Consider the following 20102-nt stretch of genomic DNA (forward strand, 5'->3'; position numbering starts at 1 on the left):
CTCATAAAATGACACTAGCCATGAGCTTCTCATAGATAAGAAATGCTCAGGACACATGTTTTTTCTGCATCAAAAAATGTTTTGGGGGATGTATCTATTAAGCAGGAAAGGAACCTTGGCATCCTGGTTAGCCACTATTTGCTATTCATCACGCCAGGCAAATATGTGAATGGATTGGTTGATCCATGGTCTGAATTTGCTTGGACCAAGTATGTGATCTTGTGAAAGCCCTTACTGATGGCCTCATTTGTTTTAAGTGAAATAATGTTTTCTGTGTTTATAAAGTTACAATGGTTGATTCTGTGACATGTCAGCAAGTCCGAACTATATTAATAAACTGTATATTCAAAATACATGCATCAAAGAGTGCTCTCCTTCTGATTCACCTCTGTTGGTCCCTTCTTTGTCTCAGTGATTTACAGTTATAAGCTCTTACCTAAAAAGTAGTTTGTTATCCTGAGCCTCATCTATAGTCTCCTCAATCTGTAGGTTTTTATTTTGGTGGTGACAGCTATGCTGACTGTCAAATTTTCATAGGATTCAATCTCAAATGTGCTTCTCTTCCACATTCAAAATTCCCAACAATTCCTCCCCCCCCCCCCCCCCCCCCCGTTAGCCACTTGAAGCAGGTCTTCTGTTTTTTACGCATATGCAGGCCCACTTAAATTATGCGGCAGGTGAGGAAAAAATTATGGGGAGGTTTTGAATAAATTATGTAGTAAGAAAAGACAAATTATGTGATATAATGCAGCCACTTTTGTGACAAGAAGAAGAAAAATCTTTATTTGGATAAAAGAAAAATATCCTTAAAAGCATTTCACAATAAAACCACAAGTAGCTTTTGTGACAAGTGTTACTTCATTATTGTGTCATTTTTGCACAGGTTAACACTGCCTGGGTAAAGGTTTCACCTCATTAGTACCAGTTTAACAACCAAATACAGCAATAGACAACAGAAATGGGACCAGTAATTCTTTATAAGAACTTTCCACTGTGCAGCAACATATGTTGCTGCATTGTTAAGTAACTTTGTATCTGTTTAAGCTAGAAACAAGCATGTTTTTTTTAATTCGCAGATTATACGGCAGATGATGGATTATGTGACAATCCAATAATTATGCGGAAAACATAGTTTATGAAAAAAACATATTTCCGATGGCCCTGCCCATATGCCACCCTCTTACATTTTACATGAATTTCTGTAGTTCTTTTTTATAGCAAGACGATTTACTGATTTGCTAACGGTTGTGCATCAATAAATAAAGCAAAGATAATGGTTGGAGAATTTGCATGAACCAACAATCTCAGCATCAGTCAACACGATGTCGAGGAACAGAAAATCCATAGAAAATGAAGAAATTGAAATCTGGCAGACATTTTGAAACCAGAATATTCTTTTTTAAATTGTAAGAGTTTGGGTCTAGTTCACCTGAATTGGGGGATTTAGAAGATAAATGGCCAGACTTGTGAATCCCTTCATCACTGCCTCACCTCATTTCATGTGGGCTTTGTGTATCTTGTAAACAGATGTTAACAATAGACAGCATCATCCCCAACTGGCTAGAGATGCCCTTTGAACATGGAAACAAGACGTGCTTAAAGTATTAGCATGCATGCTGCTTGGCTTCCATCCTGATAGATTCTGCAAAACAGTATTAACTTAAGAACAGCTGCTTCATGCATATTTCTAGTTCAATGAATCAGTAAATACACGACCCAGCTGTTGTGTTCACTTCTAGGCTGTCAGATCTGTACTTAAAAAAATGCACTGCAGAGACAATACCGATACCAGTCTGTTTGTGGATAGGAAAATGCATTTCTTGTATTTGAATTTTCTTTAAACTTAAGTACCTGGGTTAATTAGTTGCAATTAAAGCTTAGATCAATGGTTCTTAACCTAAACTTAGTATTCTCAGATTGATTTGTGAGAGCAGTGCAAGTGCATCAAACAGAATGCAGTATGGACAATGAGCGCCCTCAGTTGAAGTTAGAAAAGTCCCAAACTACCTACTAAAACTTTCATTTTTTTATATTTGTAAATTGAACAAAATATTTCCTCATTTGTGTATTTGTTTAATAAATACTTGTGTCTGTGTTCTTTGCGTATTGTTTTGCAGTTCAAGTAATTCAAAATGCTTAGGCAGAGGTTCTGGGTTTCCAGTAATGACTCAATGGGGGCTTCCCGGATTCCAACTTTGATTCGGTGTGGGTCCCCGGGTTCCAATAATGATTAAGTGGAGATCCACAGAAATAAAAACGTTAAGAACCACTGGCTTAGATGATAAGCAAACACGCACATTAAAGGCCGAAAGACAGGGTAATATGTGCACATGCGCAGTGGTAAAGAAAAGTTAATGTCCCACTTATGACTTCTCCATCCTTGCATGGTATTTAGAAGAGTAACAGGCTTGACATAGGTATGCATTTGTTGTCATTCAGCCATCTGAACTCTAACCTCTTCCATTTTAACAAATATCTTGTGGCCACTGGGAGTTCAATGTTTCAGTAGTTCCAAAAGTAGATTGCTTCTCAAATAGATTTCTGTATCAAAGCTCAAAGATTATCCTAGATTCCCTTGTCCCTACTCTCGCTGACAAGTGATTTGTGCTGAGCAAATTAAATCTTCCCCTATGCACGGTTCTTGTCACAGCACTCCTCAACTGAGGGGAGGGGTCCTACCTTGGCGCGTCCCTCTGCCAAGGGTAAATGGAGCGGAAACTCGGCCGTTTACCACCACTTGAGCTAAGGGATCAGTGTAAAGCAACTTCACCCAGCTAATAAATACCGGGCCGAAACCAAACTTCGCAAGGGCCGCCCAAAGATATGGCCATTCCAGCGTATCAAACGCCATTGTGGCGTCCAAAGAAGCCAAAATGGCCGGCTCACGTAACGTCGCCGCCCTGCCGAGGGCGCCGTGCAGGCGCCGGAGGTTCAGTGCCGTGTTGCGATGTGGTATAAAACCGGATTGGTCGGGGTGAACCAAGTCGCCGATGACGGTTATTAAGCGAGTAGCAAGCAATTTGGCCAGGATCTTAGGCTTGGCGTTTAAGAGAGATATGGGTCTATATGAGGTGCAGCGGTCGCGCGGTCTCCCCTCCTTGTGTATTACAACAATAGAAGCCAGTCGCTGATCAGGAGGGAGGGAGCCCGTTTCCAATGACTCCAAAAACATCGACCTAAGATAAGGGGCTATCACATCTGGGCGAAGCTTGTAGAGCTCAATGGGGAGTCCATTCGGGCCCATGGCCTTCCCCGAGCGAACCGCACGGATGGCATCCGCCACCTCCTCGACAGTAGGCGTGGCATCGAGGAGTTCCCTTTCAGGGTCCGACAAACAAGGCAACGCGATATCCCGCAAAAGTAGCCGGGAATCCTGCTCAGGTCTATCTGACACTGGGGAATAGACGTCCCGGAAATACTCCGCAAAACACTCCACAATCTCAACAGGGCCAGTCATTCTCGCTCCAGTCGCATTCTCAAGCACCGGAACCACACGACTAGCACACTCCTTCTTATCCAACCATGCGAGCAATTTCCCGGCTTTGTCACCCACATCATACAGACGTCCCTGCTGCACTCTACTCATTACTTTCGCAGCATCAGTAACCAGTGCTCTATAATCGAGTTGTTTAAGACTAAGGAGGTGCAGCTTATCTTGGGTAACCCCCGAATCGAACTCCCTTTCCAAAGCAGTTATTTCAGTTTCAATTCGAACAACCGCCTCCTGTTTACGTTTCTTTGCATTGCTAACTAAGGAAAGGGCCTGGCCCCGAATGACAGTCTTGTATGCTTCCCACAGTGAGACAGAAGAGGACACAGAGCCCACATTCTCCGCAAAGTAACGATCTAGCGCTTTAATCAGTTCCGCCCGCACCCTAGGGTCCCGGAGGTACCAGGGGTTGATTGGAGCCACCCGACCCTCCGTTCCCAGCTTCGTGTCCATGACCAACCACAAGGGGGAGTGATCCGATATGCCCCTGGCCAAATGTTTAATCTCCCTAATAGTGGAAGCTTGCGAAGAGGGCATCAGCACATAGTCTAGTCTTGAGAGACTACCGTGGGCACCGGAATGGAACGTGTATTGCAACTGCTCCGGGTGGAGCAGTCTCCAACAATCGACCAGTCCCAGAGTGTCCAAGAAGTCACCCAACCAGGATTGAGACTTCGCAGTTTCCCTGGGGGGGTAGCGATCACACATCCCGGAAACCACAGAATTAAAATCTCCACCCACCACCAGTTGACCCTCCGGAACTCCCAGGATCACTTTCCCCAAATCAGCGAAGGTAGTAGTCTGCAAACCAGGCGGAACATAGACAGAGAGGAGGGTGATGACCCTCCCCTCCCAGCGCCTAACAATGGTGGCGTACCGCCCTCTATCGTCAAGGATAATATCATCAACCTGAAGAGGGAGGGAGTTCCTGACTAGAATACCAACCCCCCGAGAGCCAGAGGTGAATCCGGAGTGCGCTAAGAGACGATAACCACGCCTGTTCATAGCATGGCACGTATTGCCTATTAAGTGCGTCTCCTGTAGCAACACAACATCAGGGGATAAACGACGTAACAGTTGTAATACCACCCCTCGTTTTATCCTATCTCCCAACCCATTGACGTTCCAACACAATAGCCTCAATCCCCTACCCCCCATCCCAGAAACCAATCCCACCCCCATCCCACAACAGATGCGACACAGAGCTACAGTAGATCATCAGTACATTGCCTTGAGAGAAACAAAAGAACAGTAACTTCTCCCCGTCCACCCCCCAACAGATCCCAAACATCACACCCCCCACCCTGCACCCCTGCGTGAGACTAAAAAGCCACCCCAACTTGCAGTGTGCCTGTCGCCCTAACACACAACTAATCTACGAAAAGAACCCTAGAGGAGGAAAGTCCCACCCAACCCCCGCCCGTACCCCCGAAGGACAGTACATTAGCAAACAAAAGTCAATATGTTGATCCGGGAGCCGATCTCACCCCTATTCCTGCTCCACCGGGCCGCCCTCGGCTCCTCCTGAGTACTCAGAGTGTTCTTGTCGCATGGGCAGTGTGTCAAGCCAGTACCCTGCAGCCTCAGGATGGTTAAAGAAGAAAGTCCGGTCCTCGTACACCACACGCAGCCGGGCCGGGAAGAGCATAGCATACTTCATGTCTCTGTATCTTAGTCTCTTTTTCACCCCTTGGAACCCCAGGCGCTGTTTCTGTACCTGCTGGGTGAAGTCCGGGTAAAAACTCACTGCAGTGTTCTCAAAGGCAGTGGGACCACTCTGGCGCGACGCATGCAGGATCGCATCTCTGTCCCGAAAGTTGAAAATCCTAGCAATAATGGGTCGCGGGGTGGCCTCCTGCTTGGGCATTCCTCCCGGTATCCTATGAGCCCGTTCCACAGCGAAGAACTTACTAAGACCCTTGGGGGCAAGGTGGTTCACAACAAGGTCCTCCACAAGCAGGTCGACCGAAGAAGCATCCGTTTTTTCCGGGACACCGACCACACGAATGTTGTTCCGTCTTGCACGGCTTTCAAAATCTTCCAAGCACCGGGAGAAAAAATCGTGTGAGGATCGCAGGTTTCTGACCTCAGACTGTAGATCAGAGACATCGGTGGTAAGACTGGAGGCCTTTAAATCGAGAGACTTGACCTTTTCATTGGTCTTAGCTAGGTCTGCCCCGATCAGAGTGACATCAATTGCAACTGTGTCCAATTTGTGGGCCAGGGCTTCGTACTGTTGACCTAGCGAGGCCTTCATGCCAGCAATGGCGCCCATGACATCACTCAGCGTCAGGTCCTCACCCGTTGAGGAATCATCTCCAACGTTGCTCGGGGGTTTAGTCGGTCCCCCCGGAGAGCCCTTGGAAAGAGTGTATCTGTCCATGACGTTTGACTGTACAGAGCTCCCACAGAGAGCCGGCTTGGTCTTGCGCTTCTCACCCTCAGGCTTGGTGGCCATCTTGGGTTCAGCGCCCCGGAGGGGAGCCTTGGACCTGGTGAAAATGGCTACACTCGATGCGACCAAAACGGGTCCACGGGAGAATGCGGGCACTTCACACCACACGATAAACCACAGTAGGCCAGCGCAGAGCCGGAGTAGAAGCAGGAGAGCAGAATGTGACCAGTGCGGGTCAGGGCAGACCAGAGCCGGGGAGATCTCAAAGCCAAAAACGAAACCGAAAGTGAATGGCGGAGCAAGAAGACTTGGGCAAGCCGTTGTTTTTCGATTACTGCCCGGCTGGCAGAGAAATCGAGCCCGGGTCAGCACCAAGGAGCAGGCCAGAAAAGTTCAGGAGCCCCTAACTTCGGCTCCCAAGATCCAAATCGAAATCCGAAAACAGCTAGTAGGTCAGCCAGGTTGTGCCAGTAACGACTCGTCGTCGTGAACAGGATAAGATGCAGGATAAACGGCAGAGGTGGCGAAGGTCCGGGAGCCCTGTGCTCAGGCGACCATTCTGGTTGCGCGCGAAGCTCCTCCACATTCTTTTATATAGACTTTCTACATGTGTTTATTTCGCTTCCAGTATATCCAGGCAAAGGAGAATGAGCAAACAATTTGTATATGTTATGGACAAATGTATCAGCTCCAACCTGAAATGGGATAGGCCAACAACCCCAGAAATGGGAAAGGCCAACACCCTTGCAATCTGTCAAGTTAATAAAATGAGCCGGCTCATGTTACATCAAAAATGCACAATACCCAAAGAGGAGGATTTTCAGCGGAGCTCACTCCTATCCGCCCAGGACAAGGTTACTTCAACGCATATGTTATCTCCCAGTTCAACAATATCACATCCATTACATCGATCTGACCACTACATTCTAGTGGTTGGTAGAAGTGAGTAGCTGTGGAGTTAAGAATAGAAAGCATATACTTCCCCTATAATGTAGTGATTAGGTCGATGAAGTAGATGCTATTTTTATTATAGATTATCATTATTAACCACAATATAATCTAGCTTCTGTCCTCCAGGCCCCAGACCACTTGTCCTGTTTTCATTAAATCCAATATGATTGAATTACGACAAACACTTTCTATAGTTAATACATTTTTTTTAAAACATGATACACATTTTCAAGGGTTTTTTCAATTTTTTTCTAAACATTATGTCAGATATGTGAACACTACACAAGGCAAATACATATCACTAGTGTACACTTCATGAGATTAATGAGTATCTACTCTGCTCCATCTCATACGTTTCGCTTTCAAGAAGTGAGGAGAGTTATAACTTAAGTCCCTCATGAGGAGTCATCTGAATCCACAGTGTTGTCTAGTGTCCTGTACATACCTCTCCAGTGTCCCCCATGCTCACCTAATTTGGTATTGTTGCAGACCTTTGAAATTCACTTTTCCTCAGCTAACATCCTCTCACTGATATTGCTGCACTAGAGGTCATACAATGGCCACCTGTCTGCATCCAGTATGTAGCATATGACAAGCATTTTTTAAACCTAATGTGAGAAAGCAACTGGTTTGGGGACCTCAAGGAAAGGTTCCAAGATGGACATGGCGTGGTAGTGTGGAAACAAGGATGTGTGCACAGTAATGAAATTTGATATCTAGCGATATCTAGTAAATGGCAAAACCACTGTATGGCACACTTGCCACACTACACTATGTTTTCAATCAGTAATTATGGACTTGCACATCCTCTGCACCTCCTACATCATACAGTCACTGTCCCTACAGCCAGCCCAGATTACTACTCATCACACCATATCTTGCATATGCTACAGATGTCCTATCACCAGAGGCAATGCAATACAATTATATGTGTTTCTATAAGCTCAGCAAATAGAATTGCTCATGATCTTCTTTTCTAGACACTATCTTTTGAAAATGATCTTCCGTGTAAGTATATTTCATTACTGGAGAACATCCTCCTCGACCACACAATAGCAAACAATTTGTTCGAAAGCGGCTTTAATTATTCATTCAGCACTACAGTTTTTGCACCCCTTCTTATAAATGTTTATCTTTATTATTGCCTTACCGGGGGAAAAGTAATACCTTTTATTAAATGACCTATCGGAGTGACATGGATAAATGTTGGTAGCTATTTAATTGTTTCCCGTCTGCAGTTTTATACAGTTTCTATCAAAGTGAAGGGTATTTTTTTTTTGTAGAAGCTGCTTATTTTAAATGTACAAAACCCCTGTGTGTAATTCCATTAGCTGCCCTACAGCATTGCAATCTACAGTTTCCCCCAGGCTGTTGTGAAATATTGATGAAATCCCCGCTTTTGTGGCTTCCTCTGATACACTAAACATTTGTCTGATGTTAGTTGGACTTGAATGGATCTGTTCAGAGCTATATCAGTAGTGACTTCAAAGACCGTCAGGCTATAACGTGTTTTTTTTTTAACAAATTGAAGTTTCAAAGCCTTTCTATGTGCTACAGAGAGAAAAAGACACAGTTCACATCAAATGTTCTAAAATATAAGAAACGTGCTCACTGTCACTTCACAATTCATTTTTGATTCACTTCCTCTCGTCTATCAGAGATATTCCAGTGAATACTCATGAAAACATGAATTTAAAACAAACAAACACCCCAAAAACATTTAAAATAGAAGTATTGCTCAGATATTGAATTCTGTTTTTGATATGTTGTATGTAGGAAGTTCCTGTAATCTAAACATATATAGTTCAATTGGTCAATTCAATCACTTAAGAAAAGTTAGGAATAGTAAATCTATGTGCCCATCCTCGCGTGATTGGTGATGCAGATATCTGGTAGGAATCTCAGTGAATATATTCTTTTTTGGGCATTCCCTTTGCTTAACAACCAAAATCAATCAACAAACGCTGCTCTGGGTTCCTTGACCGTGATTCAATGTGCGCATGCACCATATGGACCAAATATACTGATTTCCTGATTCCCTGTGATGGATTTTCAGTAAAGTTTCAAAAATTTGCCACATTAGGGGAACTAAGAGCTGATGTCAAGAAAGGGTAGTTTCTTGATGTTGTCAACACTTACATCCTTGACATAACTTGACTCAGTGCCCACTATGAAAATCTTATAGCCAAGTGAACATTTTCAGCTTATTAATTTCTACTTATATTCATAAATACTGATGGCCATGATCTGCTATCTAGTACTCCAGACCGGATTTAATATGTGAGGCTTTATTCTACCACTGAAGTTTTCCCACTCTGCCTGTTCTGTATTAGTTTTTCCCAGTCTATCTTATCCCACATACCTAGTGGCCCAGGTCTTCTCTATAGGAGTCTCAAATGAGTAACACAGATGGCATCAAGAACCAGGTAAAACGGAAAGAGGGGTGATTCATTGCAGCAATCGCTTCAGTATAGAATCTGATGCCACTGGAATAAAGTCCTGCTTTACAGGTCACATTTAAACGCAATCATGTTAATAAGATGCTGGAAGAAACCGTTAATAAGATGCTGGAAGAAACCAAAGAAGAAAACAAATGCTTTGCACCCACAAAGATGGCTTATATTTTTACAACTGTATGGGGCATATTATCAAGGGATTTATCTCCGCTTTTTCGGCTTTAAAAGTCAAGAAAGCGGAGATAGAATTATCTCCCTATCAGCAACAGGGTGCTAACACGCAAATTCGCATGTTAGCACCCTTTTTCTCTACGCTTCCCCTTGCATCTCTAATGAGATGCAAAGGGGCGTTCCAGAGAAAAATAATAGGAGAAATGTTGTTAAGCGACATTTCTCCTATTATCAAGGATTTCGCTAACCCTGTTAGTGAAAAAAAAAGCAGCGCTAACCGCGGTTAGCACTGCTTTTTTTACACCTGGTATTTTCCTGACTTAGCCATGATATCCTATGGAAGGTGGATATCATGGCTAAGTTTGTGAGCCCCTATCATCAAGCTAATGCCAAACTTCGAGAGATTATCGTTGGTTTTCCAGCGATAATCTCTCATTTGGCAGTTAGCGCGAGGATTTTTATCACTTCTGAGATAAACCTTGCTAATAGCAAGTTATCTCTACGATAATTTCCGGCGATGCTTAGCGTTAAAAAATTTGTTGCTAAGCCTCGTTAGCGATAAATATCGCTAATAGTTGGTAATATGCCCCATATTTGTTATTTTACTGTAATATTCTTTTTAGCATTCATGCCTACTCACAGCTCCTTTTTTAGCACTTTAGCTTATACACTACAGATCATGTAACCATTTTCTGGCGAAATTAACTTAGCTGTTTGTAGTATTATATATTTCGTGCTTTAATCTTCCCAACAACGCTACTTCTTTACAGGTTTTTTTTAATGGAATTGTCCTGTTTCTGTGCAATTTACGAGAAAGCATCATTGATTTGATTAAGAAGTACCACATTACCTTATTCTATTCTGGTTTGGTCATTAGGAGATGAAAGGTGTGGATCCAGTATTGTGAACTGCACCTGTATGTTTCTATATATTTAATTCTGAAAGCACAGCTATAAGAGAATCTGTACATACAATAAAAAAGTGTCGAAAAGGACTATCAAGAGAGCGAAGAACACATGCACAGACATAAGGTGAAAGCGGGTAGGGTAATGTGCAGGAGACACTGCAGAGGGGAAACTCAACATGGGAGCGAGATGAGTGAGTAAGGCTGTTGCTTACGGCAGCCTTCTTCGAACACCAGAGTTAAGTGTGTTTACAGTGACTTGTTTTAAAGCAGGAGGTATTTTAGATGGTGATGAAAAGAGGGGGTGGTGCAGTGGCAGGTTGAGAGATGAACATATGAAAAGGTGGTAAAACTGAGAATTTTCTTCAGGGGAGAAAAGTGTTATGTGAGAGTCTGGCTGAAGAGACAACCATGACAAACCAGTTTGTTTAGAACAATATATACATACATCTCCACAAACACACACATATATTTATATTTATTTCCCTGAAAAAACAAAGGTTAAAGTAATGTTATAGTTCGGTGAGATTTTCAGTGCCAACGTAATGTTTTAACCATAGAAAACCACTGAAATTCATCAATTATAGTTAGCTCTGGTAACTATTGCTCCTGCCCTAAGGCAGCTATAACTCATGCCCCCACCATGCATAGTTTTCTCATCAATTATTGCATTGCAAATTTTGCAGTGATATTATTGATGATGTCATAGAAGATGCATTTAATATGAGGAGTAATTAGCAGTGTATGGCGAGGGAGTGAGTTTTAGTTACTTTGAAACTGTCTAACCTTTATTTTTTTCAGTGCATTTCTAGTTTTTTTCACAAAGGTATATTTTGTGACCATACGTAAAGCCAGCCCCCAGCTACTGAGTCTTCGGCCATGGGTGGCCGGGGTGTTGGCCACAAGACCTGGCCTGCAAGCAACACCCCGGAGTCAGCCAACCCCATGCTGCGCATGGCCCCCTTCCTTAGGACAATAGTGGCCCCTGGGACCACATTCGCAGGGCCAAAGCATACAGCCTTATTAGGCCTTGGGGATCCTATCCCCTGGGGTCGCATGTCATAATAAAGGGGAGGGAAGCAGCGCAGCCCCCCTCGCAAAACCTATTGTGGCCTTGGGGAACCCCGTCACCTGGGGCCTTTCTAAATTATAAATGGTGTTCCGGTGCCCATCCAGGGCACCCTCCCAGCACCACGTTGGGAGCCGCCCTCATACTGCGGAAGCCAGCATTTCACCCACCCGGAGGGAGCAGCTGATTATGCTTGCTCCCACCGGACGGGAGTAATATCTGTTTCCCTGCTCGCATTAGTGCAGATAGGGAAACAGAAGTCTGTTCCCATCTGGTGCGAGCATTTTAAAATCTTTCACCAGATGGGAGCTGGAATGCCCTCCCCGCCTGCGCTGTTGCTAGATGGGGAGGCATGTTTTGTCCCAGCCGGTAGGAGATTTAAAATGCTCCCACCAGGCAGAGCAAACACGTTTCCCTGTCTGCATCAGAGCGCAGGCAGGGAAATTACCCTGTCCTGGGGGTGGACTCACGAGCAACAGAGTACTTGAGCTGGGGCCAGGATGGGGTCCCAAGGGCTTTAAAAGATCAAGGAGCCTGCTTGGCCTCTCCCTCTTTTTGTTGAATACAGCCCCGGAACATGGGGTTCCCAGAGCCTTTTTGGGCTTGGGGCAGGGTCCTCCCCATTCAATTGCACTACGGCTCCATGGGATGGGATGTCCAGGGTCTTTAAATGCCCGGGGATGGGGGCTGTGTGGCCCCATCCCTTAGATTCCTAATTTGGTACCTCGCCCTCAGGGAGTGGGGTCCCTGAGGTCTCACAGAGGTTTGGGGAGGGAGCCACACATCCTCCCTCCCCCAACAAAACAATTATTTCTGTCCCCCTGGCTCACCATGGGGATTATTTCAAATGAATTTGTGGCAAATGTTAAAAAAACAAATGCTCCTTTGGAACACTACCACCAGGCCTATGGGGTCAGTGTATCCCTACCCGGCCGCCTATGTCTTTTTTTCACTTTTTTTGTAGAACTCGGGACTGAGTCCTAGGATCACTGCCACCACGTTGTTATTGATGTGGTGGCAGTCAATCAGATCTCTTCACGAGATCTGTCAGGTCTGCAGATCCTCTGCTGCATTAAATATACAAAGCTACTTAGCATTAATTGTTTAAAAACTACTGGACGTATATAATCAAATCACAAACAGCACTGTTTCCTGGCCAAGATTTAGGTTTCTGCCCATTTGGTGTAAATCCAATCAGCAGTTTGGGCTGTAGCGGTGTCTAAAGTTCTTATGGAAAAATGATTGGGGGAAATGTGTTTTGCCCCCCCCCCTTTTTCTCAGCCCCTGCTTGACGGATCACTCTGAACTTTCCAGTTAGGAGCTGAGGTAAAAAATGTTTTTGGGGAAGGTTTCATGAAGATTCGTCAACCGGCACCAAAGATATAAGTAAATCAAAACTACATTTCCTAGGGAAACACGATACTAACTATAGGACTGCCACTTAGTGATATATATAAGTGTGCGTATATATATATATATATGTGTTTGTGCGTATATATATATATATATATATATATATATATATATATATATTGTTATATATTTTTTTTGCTTCTGCATAAATACCGCTTATGCATAGTATTGAATCATTTTGTGTAGGATTACAATTTTTGCACTATAAAATGGGGAACAATGTGTAAATTCGTCTGTGCGACCATTTTCGTGCATGATTTTTCTCTTCCTCACTGTGTTTTCCAGGCACATTTTCCATCCGTTAGGAATTAGCAGAAAATTACGTGTAGAAATCCCAGGACTGAGCACAATTTGTGCAAATCCATGATGTACACAAAGTACAAAACTAGTCAAAAACACAGTGGAACCCAATTTGAAGTTTAGAGTGCTGCTCAGAATGAGTCTAATAGATAGTAGTTGTGCATAACGTCAATGCTGCAATATATTTTAATAGTTAACCTGGTTGATCTTCATGTGCCTTGCTTGTCTTTAATGCCTGCATGCATTGCTGCCATCATCCTAATGTTCCACACTCCAATAACCCCATGTCCTTAAAACAGTTTAGGTAATATAAACATTCAGATGTTATAAGCTCTAGATATGACTCTGTACGTACATTTATTGCATTTATTGTTGATAGGCATAACAATTCCTATTCTCAAACTGATATGTCGCATCCAAACATCTCCATTCTCTAAATAGCCATAGCACACCCTTGAACTGCAATAAACGTGGATTGGATGTGACTGTGTGACTTCATTTGTGTATGCTGTTTGCACTGTATTCTATCCAACATGATTTTATTGTAAAGAATAGCAACTTTAAGTAGCATTTGGTGTAGAAGATTTCTTCCTCTGCTATTGCTCGAGTCTCAGAAGTTTAACTTCCAAGGCAGTGATGTTATTAACTGCTGTGGCTAGGGTAGTTAAAAAGAATTATGGTCATCTGCCAATAAAACTTTGTAGGCAGCACAAGGAGACCTCGTTTTACTTTTAATTTACAGTATTAATAGGCCATAACGTAGATCAAATAGAAGGCAGGTGTGAGAGGGTGTAAAGTGAGAGAAAACAGTTTATTGGCGTGCTAATGTTAACCTTCAATTTCCCTAATCTATTATTTCACATTATATTTCAGGTTATGTCCAAGATGAAGAAGATTTAAAGAATGGAGAGATAAAGGAAGAGGAGGAAGATGAGGATGACAGTAATTCCATAAACCAGCTCCAGGGCAGCACGTATACACCCACTGATGAAGAACAGGATACAAGTCCTGAGCAGAAAGGAAGCATCAGCTCCCAGAATTCTCCAGTCAGTCACATATCTAACCAGGATGTTGAAAACGAATCCATTTTAAGTGATGCCAGTGACCAGGTGGTGGATAATAAAAACATCTCTCCTAAAGAAGTAAAGGACCATAAGCTTCTGACCATCCCCAAGTTTCAAAATGATACTCATGATTGTATGGACAAAATGACCGCCGTCTATGCCAACATACTCTCGGATTCCTACTGGACTGGCTTGGGACTTGGCCTCAAGTTGTCTAGTGCAGAGAAGAGGAATTGTGACAACAGAAATGGTAGCCATAAAGGTGACTTCGACTGGCACCAAGACGCATTGTCGAAAAGTCTTCAGCATAGCCTTCCTTCGAAATCTGTGTCCAAACCAAACCTTTTTAGTTCAGTCCAGTTGTACCGACAGAGCAACAAAATGTGTAGCACCGTGTTTACTGGAGCTAGCAGATTTAGATGCAAGCAGTGCAGTGCTGCCTATGACACATTAGTAGAGCTGACTGTCCATATGAATGACACTGGCCATTACCAAGATGATAACCATAAAAAAGACAAAAATAGGCCCACCAGCTACTCCAAGCCTCGGAAAAGGGCCTTTCATGATATGGATAAGGAGGATGCACAAAAGGTGCTAAAGTGCATGTTCTGTGGTGATTCTTTTGACTCTCTTCAGGATCTGAGTGTTCATATGATAAAAACTAAACATTACCAAAAAGTGCCTTTGAAGGAGCCGATACCAACCATTTCTTCAAGAATTGCCAACGCATCAAAGAAACGTGCTTTTGATGTAAACCGGCCTTGCTCTCCTGACTCTACGACTGGGTCATTCACAGACAATTGCTCCTCCCCAAAAAACACCCACCTGCAGTTATCGTCCAATAACCGATATGGCTACCAAAATGGTGCCAGTTACACTTGGCAATTCGAGGCATGTAAATCACAGATTCTGAAGTGTATGGAATGTGGTAGTTCACACGATACCCTGCAGCAACTTACAACACACATGATGGTCACAGGTCATTTTTTGAAGGTTACAAGTTCAGCATCAAAGAAAGGAAAGCAGTTGGTTCTTGATCCATTAGCAGTAGAGAAAATGCAGTCATTGTCCGAGTCCCCTGCCAGTGAAACGCCTGTATCTAAACCAACGAACAACACCTCCTCTGATAGTATAGGCCTTGCATCAGAGAAAAGGAAAGAAAGTAAGACAGACACATTTGATGAGGTGAATAACCATGAGAAAACAGAAACAAAAATGGAGCAGGATGGCATTCTAGAAAAACCTATGGATCCCACCTTAAAGTACCAGTATCTTCGGGAGGAGGATTTAGAAGAAGGGGCAAAAGGTGGAGGGGACATTTTGAAGTCTTTGGAAAACACTGTCACTACAGCCATCAATAAAGCTCAAAATGGTGCCCCAAGTTGGAGTGCTTACCCCAGTATCCATGCAGCATACCAGCTCTCAGAAGTGATCAAGCCATCCCTACAAATGGCCTCTCAAGTTCTGCAAATCAGACCAAATTTCACCAACAAATTACGACCAATCGCACCAAAGGGGAAAGTTCTGCCTGTTGTTCCCCTGAATGCAAATATGGCGCAATGTGCTCAAGTTAAAAAGGAACCAGAAGAGGCTGATGAGGCTCACAGAGACAGTATGAAAGACAGTCCCCGGCCAGATGTGGTTCCACTATGCAAAAATGAAGATGAACTTGTTTCTAAAACTGTAGCATGTACAGACCTGCAACAAAGGGAATCCTCACCTCTACTGGAGGATGAGAAAGCAAACAGAGACAGTGAGAGTGATAGGCAGAAGCTACTGGAATCAACAACACCTCTCAGTAATGGTTGTAATTCCTTAAAGGCAACCCAATCTTCTGAAATGCCTTGCATCAACCCACTTAGTGCCCTTCAGTCAGTTCTAAATAATCATTTAGGTAAAGCCAGTGAACCAGTAAGATCACATCCTACGTCAAGTCCTAGCCCAAGCACAATTTCAAAATTTCAAAATTCAGAGGGCCCGGCGCTTTCACCAGCTTCCCAGCGGCCTTCAAATCTTCCTGGTCGCTATCTTTTTGACAGCAATGATCAGCCAATAGATCTCACCAAGTCAAAGAACAGAAAAGATGAATCTGCCCAAGCACAATCATGCATATCGCCTCCGCTCAAGCATGCTCTCTCTGACATTGCTGACATGGTCAAAGTTCTTCCAAAAGCAACTACACCAAAACGGGCAATTTCTTCAAGGCATGCACCAATGAAATTGGAAATGGATGTTAGGCGTTTTGAAGATATCTCAGCTGATATCTCTCCTCTGCATAAAAGGAAGGGCAGGCAGTCAAACTGGAATCCTCAGCATCTTCTGATACTGCAGGCGCAGTTTGCCTCTAGCCTCTTTCTGACGTCAGAGGGTAAATATTTACTCTCCGATTTGGGCCCTCAGGAACGCATGCAGATCTCAAAGTTTACTGGCCTCTCAATGACCACTATCAGCCACTGGTTAGCAAATGTGAAGTATCAGCTTAGAAAAACAGGAGGGACAAAGTTTTTGAAAAACATGGATAAAGGGCATCCAGTCTTTTATTGCAGTGACTGTGCATCTCAGTTCAGAACCCCGTCTTCTTACATCGGGCACTTAGAATCCCATCTGGGATTCCAGATGAAAGACATGAACAAACTGGCTTTGGAACAGAAAAGCAAAGTGGAGCAAGAGATCTCCAGGGTATCTGTTCAGAGGTCTCCTCTAACAATTGCTGGGGAAGAGGAGTCAGACTCTAAGTTCAAATGTACATTGTGCTGTCGGACCTTTGCCAGCAAACATGCAGTAAAACTCCACCTAAGTAAAACACATAGTAAATTGCCTGAACACCATTCACAGTTTGTAGCAGAAGTGGACGAGGAATAGCTCAGAAGGTGTCCTTCAGCTCAACTGAGAATCTTAATATGCTGATTGTACAGAGTTTCTCAAATAAGGAAAAAAGGTGGCATGTTTTCTCTCTTGAGAGAGCACTGTATAATTGGTGTACGGATCTGTTTTAAATTACTTTGAGGAGAAGCTTGCTAAATGCATTATAATGGCCTGTTTATCCCTTGCTCACCCTTTCTGCGTTAAGATTCTTTTCCACTCCAAAGTCTTTTTGACTCTTCTGTAAGTTCAATGTCTCCTCCTGGAAATCTTGGTAGCATGAGATTGGACAATGAGCTGCTGGAAAATATGTCTCTGTTTCCAAAATTTCATATGATCAAGAGGAAGCCCGCTGTGTATGTGCTTTGTGGCTTGGTTAGCCTTCTAATTTCATTTCCCAAGCAGGATTTAAAACTCTTAATCTGAAGCAGCCTCCCCTTATTATGAAACAGGCAAGTGACCTCCCCCTCAGCCAGTATCAATGCTACTGTTTGCAGCAAGTCATGTGGGTAATCAACTGCAGCATTCCCCTCATGCTTCTTTAATATTGAATGTATCATGCCCACCCTGTGCCCTCAAACCATTTTAGGTTCAATGCCCACTAATCTGCCCCAGAGGTTAGAATATTTCTGCTTTGAAATTGATCCCTATTGTGGACCTCTTATTTTGCAAAACAATGCAGGTATTTGGGTACTGTATATATGAACTTGCTCTTTATTTCATCTTGAAGAAGCACAAACTGGTACAGTAAGGTGCAATGTTTATGATAATGTATGTTATATTCTACTTTGTATAACTTATATCATTTTTTAAATTTGTTATGCTTTAATTTTTACATCTGTTGATTTCAATAACAATAATAATATTGATTAAAAGTTCACACTCTGTACAGTACTCTTAAGGATGTGACTATGCTATGAGAATTGAACTTACATAATATGTTCTCTATTATATATGTTGCCTGGTTGTTAATAACTGATTTTCAGCCTGTTAAGTTTGTAATATATGGAAACAATTGTATTAATTCGTATTTAAGCAGGTTTTCAATCTTCAGAAATCAATATCCCTGTCCTGACAATTAAACATTATTTTTTTCATCAGTTTGCACTTATCCAGCATTTAATGCAACAATGTGGAACAAAACATATACGGCTCTATAAGTACCTAATTCAAAAGTAAATGGAAACACCCTGCTGTGATGTGCAATGAGAAGCTATTTCGAGACACCAAACAACTTTCAGTTTTTATCAAAGCCAATTGTGGTTATGCAAGTCTATAACATAGATTACTGGCTAATACCAGACACAAAAATGTTTTAACATTGTAGCATATTTTATAGAAATAAATCCATTGTGTACAATATCTAGAGCAATGTATATATTAAACAATTGGCTAACATATGCAGGTATTACGCTAATGACTTATAAAAAACCATGTCTGATTCTTGGTGATGAAGTATGTGCATGTGCAGAATTACTACTAGGAATGTCAGTGAAGGTCCTGGTGAGTTTATACTAGAGCACCTTAGCACCATAGATGTCAATGATATGCACCACATGGTTTTTTGACATGCATCGTGTCAACAGGTGTTTGTGAGAGTTGCAATTGCACTAAGTCGAACGTCTGTCAACGCTGCTCCTGTCCTGGTCTCTGCCATGACACCTGATGACCCAAGTCTCCTGTAATGGTACCAGAAATAGTGCCTCAATAGCTAGGGGTTACACATGAAATATGTGTAAACTGCAGTTTCTCAAGAATCATATGTTTACTAGTGTGCCTGTTCATTACCTGAACCATAGCTGGTGGGGGTGTGCATGACCTATGGAGGTCGTGTGATATGAGCTTTTCCAAAACATATCACCAGACTTTTTATGGCCTGCACATGATCTGAAAGACTTTGGGCTGAGATTGGCCAATGTTTAAAAAATCACTCAGCAATTCCTTTACAAATAAGCATCCTACTGATACATCCCTGACATCATATTGTCTTCCATGACCGTGATATCTTCTTTGTTAGAAGAAGCCAATTCTCTTAGACACCAATATTCCTAGCTACACTTCTCTTATTGGTGACATTGCCCAGTCTTAAAGTTTCACATTAAAGCAGTACATTTAATTTATTGGCTGAATTGCAAAGGATTTTTAATGTATTGCCCAGCGTTTGTGTCTTTTAGATTTAATTTTCTGAAGGAATCATACTTTGGCCTATTCTTAAACTATATTTACTAATTATTTAAATAATATTGATTTAAGACTACTGTTTTAAAGATACAGACACCACATTTTTTTAATTTAAATGATAATAAAACTCCTGAAACAATTTCTTACCATAGTATTCTCTGCATTTGAACACCGAAATACAGTACATTAGTAAGGTGAGGAAGATGTGTGGGCAAATTATATGATTAAGAGATTGGATTGTTCAGTTGTGTCCAAAAAGTAGTGGGATCTTTAGTTTAACAATTATGGATTTAAATAGATTGTAATTATTGGGAATCACCACCTATTTGTAGGTTACTCAGTAGTCTTTCTATTAGGATTCATTGGCTGAACTCTGCCTCCAATGAGCAGCTGTCTACTCGGCTGAGCAGAAAAGTGATTGGTTTATGCTGTTGTGGAATCACCACTGTTCAATCTAACCATGATGAGTCGAAAGTTGCCATGTAGTGCGGGTTGTGCCCTGCAAAAGTGTTGCCTCTGATGTGTATTAATCTTTAGACGTACAGAAGACCTGAAACAGCAGACCTCTCAATGATCTTGATTACAAACATTAAATTTGCAGATTGAAAAGCAAATGCCATATGGAGCCTATATACTTCTGGATCTCATTTGTTTATTTAAGCTACAAAATATATCCCTATAGATTTGAAAAATATTGTGAGGATGAGAACTGGTTGGATAAAGGAAAAATGTACATGAAGAGACATAGATGCACATATGTAGGTGTGCATTTTCCCTAATGTGAAAACTACTTTCCCATGTAGTAAATATTGATAGTATGTTATATCTGCAAAAAGTAGCTGGCAT

The 20102-nt window shown here is 42.4% G+C and overlaps 1 protein-coding gene across 1 annotated transcript in view; it reads left to right on the top strand.

Moving 5' to 3' along the window:
- The window catches only part of TSHZ2 (teashirt zinc finger homeobox 2), a 334294-nt gene extending 316044 nt beyond the window's left edge, over positions 1-18250 (top strand). The window contains exon 2 of the mRNA XM_078652052.1: positions 14023-18250. Coding sequence (XP_078508178.1) covers positions 14023-17075 — 3053 coding nt within the window. The 3' untranslated portion in view covers positions 17076-18250. The remainder of the gene's footprint in view (positions 1-14022) is intronic.
- The last annotated feature ends 1852 nt before the right edge of the window (positions 18251-20102 follow it).

Source organism: Lissotriton helveticus, chromosome 7, assembly GCF_964261635.1.
Source record: "Lissotriton helveticus chromosome 7, aLisHel1.1, whole genome shotgun sequence".
Classification (NCBI taxonomy): Eukaryota; Metazoa; Chordata; class Amphibia; order Caudata; family Salamandridae; genus Lissotriton; species Lissotriton helveticus.